Genomic DNA, 9,544 nt, shown 5'->3' with positions numbered 1-9,544 from the left:
TTTCCAAGCATTTTTTGACGATTTTTTTCCTTCAATTGGTCTAAAAGGTTACTATAATATTCCGAATTTATTGCTTTACCAGTTTGCAAGCAATTCACAAACAAAATTCCTTTCGCATCCCAAAAAAGTATCAGACTCGTACTAACGCCTTCCTGATCTTCTTGAGGATTTAAAATTATAAAAACTCATATTTTTGTGAGAAATATATTTAGAATGATCCGCTCTTCGTCCAAAATTTTGTGAATTGTTTTCTGTTTCATATTGTAACTGGTAAGTAAGTAAAAAATAAAATATCTGGAGTATTCCTACAGCGCTTTACTTACATAGTTGAAACGATTAATATTTCGAAAGCGAAAAATTGCACCTCAACTCTTCGAAAGGCCATCATAGAGCAGGCAAAATACCGAATTATCCTACAGTCCTATTTCAAAACAATTAAACGTTACAAAAGCGATGGTTTTTAATGCTTTGAAATATTTTTCGGAGTATAAAACAGCAGAAAACGTTTTCAGAAAAGAGAAAGCGCGAAACACCACTAGCGAGAGTGACAGATTGTCAAAATAGGACCCCAGGAAGGGCGCTGCTCACATCCACAGAACAATTTTTGTGCACTTGGAAAAGCCAATAACGAAAAGAACAGTTGCACTTCGAGTGGTCGCAGCAGGGCTTCGCGGTCGACTGGCGTGGCAGATGCCATTCGTAGCAGCATCGCAAGACAACGCCGAATTTGCTCGAGAGGACATATCCTGAACTTAAAATCGGTGGCGTTATATTTTATTCAGCGATGAAATGAATATAAGCAGAGTTTGTCCGGGTGACAGGAAGAAGATGCGGCGGCCAAAACGTGCAACAATCGACCCCAAGTTCGTACCACCAATCATAACGCACGGGGAGGCTCAATAATGGTGTCGGGCCAATTCCTTGTTTTGAAGGTCTTATGGATGCGGTCAAGTACGTTTGGATACTTCAAAATGTAATGCTACGTCATGCGGAAGAGAATTTACCGGTGATTTGGAAATTTCAACAAGTCGACGATCCGAAGCATACTTCTCGTGTGGCAAAAAGGTTTTTCGAAGACAATTATATCATGAATTGGGCGTCTTGGAGTGCCGACTTAAATCCAATAGAACATCTTGGGAAAGATGTAAAAAATGCAGAATTTCACAAATTTGTATCTTCTGTGGCCTCTTTCTGTCATAGAAACCTTTGCCGCCTGTTGTTGTGCGATGAGAAGCTCGGTTTCCAGGTTGTGTATCCACTATAATATAGGGATTTCGATTGTTTGGGCTCCAATTTCACGAATGGCAACTTCGATTTCGTGTTTTAAAGCATCAATCGCCTCTGGATGGTTCGCATAGCATTTGTCCTTAACGGCTCCCTACAAAAAATAGTCCAACGGGCTTAAATCACAGCTCCGAGGCGGCCAATTGATATCGGAATTTCGGCAGTGTGACAAGTTGCGCCGTCCCGTTGAAACCAAATGTCGTCCATGTCATCCTCTTCAATTTTTGGAAATAACTCGTTGAGCATTTCACGGTAACGATTGCTATTTATTGTAACCGCGGCTTCTCGCTCATTTTCGAAAAAAAAATGGCCCGATGATGCCGCCAGACCAAAAACCGCACCAAACAGTGATTCTTTGTGGATGCATTTGCTTCTCTACAGTAACGTGAGGATTTTCTGAGCCCCAAATCCGACAATTTTGCTGACTGCTATTCGGAGTACGTAGGTTCGAATATCCGCACATGAAACACCAAGACGAAGAAATCATTTTTTCTAATATCGGTCGCCCTTCGGTAGGCAAACCTCCGAGTGTATTTTTGCCATGAAAAGGCTACTCAAAAAAATACCTGCCGTTCGGAGTCGGCTTAAAACTGTAGGCCCCTCCATTTGTGGAACTACATCAAATGTATGCGCCAATTATTTTTTTTAGTGATGTGTGCGCTTAGAAAACGTTGATATTCCATTGTAACACATACTACTTATATACATACATACATGCTTATAGGTATACATATGTACCATATACAAGCACAAGTAATAAATTCAAATTTAAATCGAACCGGTTTCAGCTCAACGATGTTTGAAAAATGAATTTAGCATTGCGGATTCCGGCCGCAATTTATCAGCGCCAATCTATGTTTTGTTACTCGTTTTCGTAACTCACCGCCAATCTCGTTCGAAGTATTCAATTCCGTCAATATATTTTTGGCCATGTTTTGTTTGTTTTGAACTTTTCCAAGTTCAAAGTCTCAAAGCTGCTCCAGAAGATCGCAACGACAACGTCGGGTGTGGAGAGCGGGCGCGTGCGCGCCGATGAGCGCAATAGATAACTTGCCAGAGATGCTCATGTCGCGGTGACTCAGCTGCTGTTCAATCGATTCAAAACTTGGCTTGATGATTTTGCAGTTTGACTTTACTGTTTGCGATTTTATCGCTGTTCGGTTAGTCTTACAATGTGAATGAAAGGCGGCTGGACTTACGCCTTCGCTGGTGTTAATTTTTGAGTAAACTCTTAAGGAATTCACTGATCGTTGGTGAGTGAAAGTCAAAATACCGGTTTTTAATGCAAAAATACTTATTGCATGCGGTGGTGCCTACTTGCGGTTCAGAGAGAAATACATTTACTTGTTAGTAGTTGCCGAAAAGATGTTCTTCCGAAATGCCATCTGTTTGTTGATTGGTTTGATTGTGGGAGTGCGTCTCACCGATTTCTGGGATTACGTCAAGTTGCAGCGACTGAGCAAGAATGAGCGGCTGAATTATACAAATTTTACACATACATACGCGCTTGCACAGGATGCCGATACACTTCCGGAATATTTGTTTAACAACACTCGGGTATTGTGTTGGGTCATGACTATGCCAGAGAACCATTTGGAGCGCGCGGTGCACATAAGGAATACATGGGGCAGACGGTGTAATAAGTTGCTCTTCATGAGCACCGAAAAGGATGATTTTTTGGAAACTGTACGCTTGGAGGTGCCTGAGGGTCGCGATTATTTGTGGCATAAGACGCGCGCTGCCTTCAAATATATTTACGAACATCATTTGAACGATGCAGATTGGTTTCTTAAGGCTGATGATGATAGGTAAGCTTTTGTGGCTTTTGAAAATGAAGAAAATGATACTAAAAAACATTTATTATCAAATTCTATACTTTTAGTTACTTTATTATGGAGAACCTGCGTTCTTTTCTGTATCAATTCTCTGCAGATGTTCCGGTGTATTTTGGTTGCAAATTTCATCCATTTGTCAAGCAGGTAAATCATCAGAGCGACGTCGCGTTACATTTAGTTTTTTTCCAATAATTGTGCCTAGTAATACAAAACACGTAAGGAAGTGCTAAATTCGATCCGGAAAGAGGTGTATACCCTGTAACTGTATACCCGCGCACATTTTAGTAAAATTGAATTTGGGCTGCCTGCTAATTTTTCGAATGAAACAAATCCATAGGCAATAATTCTCCTCGCTTGGAACACCAGACGGACGTACGGAAATTTAGTTGAAACATATAAAAGTCATTCCATGCTAAAATGTCAATGATCTGCCAAAAAAAAACCTATTGGAAAAAGTACCTCCCATCTGATCACCCTTCACCATACAGGCTCCGGAACTCGAAGTGTAACCAACTTCAGACCGCTCGCGTAGCTGATGCACGGGCATCAGCTGTCTATTAGTTCACTAAATGACAGCCCAGAGTATTGTTTATAAGCGCGCGGAAGCATTTTGCCGAGGGTAAACGCGAAAAAAGAAAATCAGTAATGGATTTCAAACGTAATAGAGTGATTGCATTATATTTGGCTGGAAAATCACAACCAGCGATGTTCGTGAGCTCGAGCACCTTAAAGTAAATAAAGTTTTTGTTTATCGCACCATTACTCGTTACAATGATACTGGTAGCATCGCGAAACGTCATGGAGGTGGTCATCCAAAGACTGCAACGTCACGTGAAATGGTTTAAAGAGGGAAGAAGCGACTTGAGCGAAATCCCCGACGAAGTTCCAATTAAATGGCGAAAGAACTGAAAATATCTGACCGTAGCATCCGCCGCATGCTGAAAAATGATCTCAAATACAAGCCTTACAAGATCCAAAAGCAACAAAAGGCGCATGATATCACATCAAAGCAGCAACAAGGAGTTGCTTCGCTTTGCCGAAAGCGGTCAATTTCCGAATATTGTGTTTTCTGACGAGAAAATTTTTCAAATTGAGTAATTCGTAAACTCACAAAACGATAGGATTTACTTGACCGACCATTCATACGATAGGAGATGGTTTGGGCAGTTGTAACCGCAGATGAGCGCTCTGCAATCGTTTTCATCGAGCCTAGCGTCAAGGGAAATGCGAAATATTATCGAGAAAGTATTCTGGAGGTAGCTTTGAAGCCGTGGGCAGACAAACATTTCGGTAACAGACCATGGACGTTTGAACAGAACTCGGCACTGTCTCATAGAGCTCAAGTGAACCAAGAATGGCTAAAAACAACGTACCGAACTTCATAACGTCTACACAATGGCTCTCAAGTTCAACAGACGCGAATGCGGTGGATTATTCTCTTTGTGCGATTTTGGAGAGCAAGGTGCGAACTAAAAGATTCACCAGTTTCGAGTCGCTGAAAAAAGCCATTGTCCGCGAGTGGGCAAAAATACCTGCAAGTCCCATTCGGGCTGTTTGCGATTCGTTTGTGGACCGTCTCAAGGCCATATTCAAGGCAATAGGTGGTAATATGGAGCAAAAGTAAATTGATTCTGAATTTTGTATAATTTTAACACATTTTTTGCTTTGAATTGAATAAAAGTAATTTTCCAAACTAAATTTATGACCGTTTTAATTGGCTATACTTCGAGTGCCGGACCCTGTATAAATGTAGAATGTGGCTTAAAAAATATTGGGGCAAAACCGTCGTGGTCAGCTTTTGAACTTCTTTTAAGGTAAGCAATCTTAACAAAAACAATTTGCATATACTCGTCTGTATGTAAATGAAAAAACTGAATTTAAATTCGAAAAACTGAAGTGCGTCATATTTTCCAACAGTGTGTGTACGCACTAAGCTGGCTAATGACAGTGCAAAAAAAAGCGAGATTGTTACAAAAAATGCAAAAATAAAAAATTCAAAAATGAAAAATACAAAAATAAACAATAAGACCCATAAACGATTTGAGTATTGTTTAAATTGTAATGCGCACGCCGAGTGACCCAATGGCAAATATTTGCGTGGCAAACGCCATCACAAAATCGGTAAACGACACAACATCACATATACATACTTATGTAAGTAAATGTGTATGCAACTAACATAACCAAATTGCGAGCATAACCATGCCCAGCATTGGCATGCCCAAAAATCAACGTTAGACATACACACACAAGCACGCACTCGGAATTCTCTTTTAAGCAACTGAGCACCAGCAATCAACCACCCATCGGCCATTCACACAATCAAACGCACTCAACAGTCATACCTACTCACCCCATGCGCACTAAACAAACCTATACATGCTTATGCACTATTTGTTGTGTTTGCCATACTCGCGTACTCGCGTATATGCACATAAAATATATTCTTATTTGCAAAATTTCGGCATTTACTTTTATTTGCTTGTTTTTCTATTTTGTTTTTGCCAAAATTAGGGTTACATGTCTGGTGGTGCCGGTTACGTGCTGAGCCGTGCCGCGTTGCTTCGCTTTGCTGATGTCGCCCTCTCCAACGGCACCGCGTGCTCGCAAAATCAACTCTCCGAGGACAAAGAGATGGGAATTTGTTTGCAGAATGCCGGCGTTGTAGCTGGGGATGCGCGCGACGATGAGGGCGCCGAACGTTTCCATCCATTGGCGCCAATGCATCTGATACCTGTCGATACGTCGGAATGGTACCCATTGTACCTGTTCTACAAACGCGATAAGGTCAGTTGGACATTGCACAGAAATGGGGCTGGTTGGGGTGTGTGGTACATATAAATGGTGGGCAGAAGTGGGCGGTGGCGAGAAATTGCCGATTGTCGAATGGAGATTAATTACTTACTTCTCGTTTAATTTTGGTGGATTTGCCAAATTGCTTTTATTTACGCTGCCAATGTAAATATGTATGCATTATGTCAGTTTATTTAGATGTATGTACATATGTAAATGTATGCATGTTGTATATGCCAAGTAATTGTTTTCTATTTTTTCCCCTCTTATCTCTTCTGTTCAATTACATTTTGTTTTAGTTTTTTTTTTATTTTTTTCTTTATATTTCAGAATCTCCAATGTTGCTCGCGCAGTGCAATTTCTTTTCATTACATTAAGCCGAAGGAGTTCTATGTTTTAGATTACCTCCTTTATGTATTACGTCCATTTGGCGTTGGAAATACGGCGTCCAAGTTGCCTGCCAAGGTGAATATGGCGATGCTGATGGACAAATGAAAGCGCGAATTATCTGATAATATTTTTAAGGATGAAGAATAAATAAGGATTAAGTCAAACATTTGTGTATGTATGTATGTATTTCTAGAAAAACATCTCAACAAGATTAAATGCAACAAATTTAGTCCTTTGTTCACTGGGGTTGCGGTGTTTAAGCGAATTGCACTTAAGGGGGTATCCTAGTGTAGAATTGTGAAAAAATCAAATTTTTTTTTCCATATTATGAGAGTTTAGACATTTAAGAATATACCATTAAGAGGATTTTTCAAAATTTCTATTATTTCATGAGTTATAGCTATACCATTCTATAAGTCCAATTTTCGAAAGCTGGTCTCAAACCTTTGAGCGCGTTTTTAAAAACTATCTTTTTCGAGCTGGCGGTAAGGATATCTCGACTTCAAATGGACCGATTTATTTCAAATTTGGGTAAGATGTTATTTATACATTTCCTCATCGGATGACTCTGGCTTAAAACTATAACTTTTCATTTAGTATTTAAAAAAAAAAATCTGAATTGTTGAAAAAATATGCAAACAGCTGCCATATTGTGAAAACAGTGTTTTTAACTTGCCCTAAGTTAACGTTTGTTTTTTATTTTTCAGATCACCAGTGAGGCTGGTGACTGCGCATAATTTGACTTCTTTAACTGCCCATAATTTTGTCAATTAAAACATTTTTTGGTTTAGTTTTTAGTGTAATAACTAATAATCAATAAACAAATGATAAAAAATGGATATTCAACATTTATTTGTTTCCTTTGCACAGCGCTTCCAAAACCGGGCGTAATTCATGCTTCTACATTAGAATACCCCCTTAATACATATTCACATACATACATTATCTGCGCCTGTAAGTATGCAGCAGGTTGCGCTGTTTGCTTTTCAATTCATTCACCCATTCATTCATAACTTGTGAAATAGCAAATTAGCAAGAGGTTTTCCACAATATGAACCGCTGTAGTGTGACTTCTTTGACCCGATGCTGCAAAAGATCAGGCACAATTTTTATAAAAGCGTACAATTCCGGCGTATGCCGATGTATGCCGGCCTTAACAACCGCGCCATGAAAAGAGAATCGACACACACCATCGTTTCGTCTACTTCAAAGCTGCGAGCTGCTGAGCAGTACGAAAAGGAGTTACCTGTATGCCGCAATGTTTGAATTTGGTATCCCCACAAAACTAATACGGCTATGCAAGATGACGTTGCTCAACACCAGCAGCGCCGTCAGAATCGGGAAGGACCTCTCCGAGCCGTTTGATACCAAACGAGGTTTCAGATAGGGTGACTCGCTGTGGTGTGACTTCTTTAACCTGATGTTGGAGAGGATCGTACGAGCCGCAGAATTTAATCGCTCAGGCACAATTCTTTATAAGAGCGTACAATTGTTGGCGTATGCCGATGATATTGACATCATCGGCCTTAACAACCGCGCTGTTAGTTCTGCCTTCTCCAAACTGGATAAAGAGGCAAAGCGAATGGGTTTGGTGGTGAACGAGGACAAAACGAAGTACCTCCTGTCTTCAAACAAACAGTCGGCGCACTCGCGTATCGGCACCCACGTCACTGTTGACAGTTATAATTTTGAGGTTGTAAAAGACTTCGTGTATTTAGGAACCAGCATTAACACCGATAACAATGTCAGCCTTGAAATCCAACGTAGAATCTCTCTTGCCAACAAGTGCTACTTTTGGACTAAGTAGGCAATTGAGCAGTAAAGTCCTCTCTCGACGAACTAAACTAACACTCTACAAGGCTCTCATCATGCCCGTCCTAACGTATGGCGCAGAAGCTTGGACGATGACAACATCCGATGAAGCGACGCTTGGAGTGTTCGAGAGAAAGATTCTGTGGACGATTTTTGGATATTCGCACTTTGGTGACGGCGAGGATCGTAGGCGCGTGAGCTGTATGAGCTTTACGACGCCATAGACATAGTGCAACGAATAAATATCCAGCGGCTACGTTGGCTGAGTCATATTGTCCGAATGGATGCAAACGCTCTGGCTTTAAAAGTGATCGATGCGGTATCAGCTGGTGCTAGCAAAGGAAGAGAAAGACATGTTCTGCGTTGGAAACATCAGGGGGAGAAGGATTTGGCTTCACATGGTGTTTGTAACTGGCACTGGTTAGCACGAGAACGATACGTTTGGCGGGCTTTGTTCAACTCGGCCAAAATTGCGTAAGCGGTTGTTGCGCCAGTCAAGAAGAAGAGAAGATCGTGGGTATACAGTAGATATAGCAGAGAATCCAAAATGATTCACTGTGAAACGTCTGCGCTAATATTTCTTAGAGACGAATATGAACTAGAATCATCAGAAAGCTCTAATCAATTCGCCAGAAAGGCGAAAAGAAACTCTTGAAAAGACTTCTTCGGAAGCATTGAAGAAGTCTCTAAAGGAACTGGCTTCCCTATGGACCATCTGCGTTTATATTTTTTAGAGCCGAATATGAAGTCGAATCTTCAGAAAACTCTAAAAAATTCAGTCAGAAGGACCTAAACAAAAGTTTGCAAAGATTTCTTCGGAACCATTGAAGAAGGCTCTGAAGGAAATCGATTACGGGAAATGCTATCGAAAAAATCGATATAGCTATATTACATCTATAAGCCACACTGTGACTGGACCTCTTCATGTAACAAAATGCTAGACGTCTTAACGAGTTTTGGTAGTGAGACGTGGAACCTGAACATGTGAGCTTTGCAAATGTTGCAAACCTTTTTTAATCGCTGTGCGGATATCCTGACCTAAAATCATAAGTAACGCCGACTTATGGGCTGTTACTAAATAAATACCCATATTCCTAGAACTAGCAGATGCCGACATCTCATGGGACGGTGCAAAAACAACAGCACAGAACCGTGTACGATGGAAGTGTCGTGTCGAGGCATTATGCTCCCGAGAGGAGTGAAGGAGAAAAAAAAACAAAATTCCTCGAAGTACGACATCACAAATGAAAGTAGATTGACCATATACTGCCTAAACCTCTGAACGACATCACAAGAGTTCCGTTGGACTGAAACCCTAAAGAGAGTCGCAGACGCGGGAGAGCAGCCAACACCTTTAGGCGTCAGGTGGATGCAGAAAGCAGGCTATTCGTGGAGGCAAATAAAATTTCTAGCTTCAAATAAATGAAATT

General features: G+C 40.7%; 1 protein-coding gene across 1 annotated transcript; it reads left to right on the top strand.

Moving 5' to 3' along the window:
• Positions 1 to 2,481: 2,481 nt before the first annotated feature.
• Positions 2,482 to 6,466, top strand: LOC129241397 (glycoprotein-N-acetylgalactosamine 3-beta-galactosyltransferase 1-like). The gene is made up of 4 exons (XM_054877685.1): positions 2,482 to 3,092; positions 3,167 to 3,263; positions 5,634 to 5,906; positions 6,243 to 6,466. Exons 1-4 carry the CDS (start codon positions 2,650 to 2,652, stop codon positions 6,405 to 6,407), a joined length of 978 nt encoding a protein of 325 aa, XP_054733660.1. The 5' UTR covers positions 2,482 to 2,649; the 3' UTR covers positions 6,408 to 6,466.
• Positions 6,467 to 9,544: the final 3,078 nt, after the last annotated feature.

Source organism: Anastrepha obliqua, chromosome 3 (assembly GCF_027943255.1).
Source record: "Anastrepha obliqua isolate idAnaObli1 chromosome 3, idAnaObli1_1.0, whole genome shotgun sequence".
Taxonomy (NCBI): domain Eukaryota; kingdom Metazoa; phylum Arthropoda; class Insecta; order Diptera; family Tephritidae; genus Anastrepha; species Anastrepha obliqua.
The sequence above is the reverse complement of the archived record's forward strand: the minus strand, read 5'-3'. Positions and strand labels throughout refer to the sequence as shown.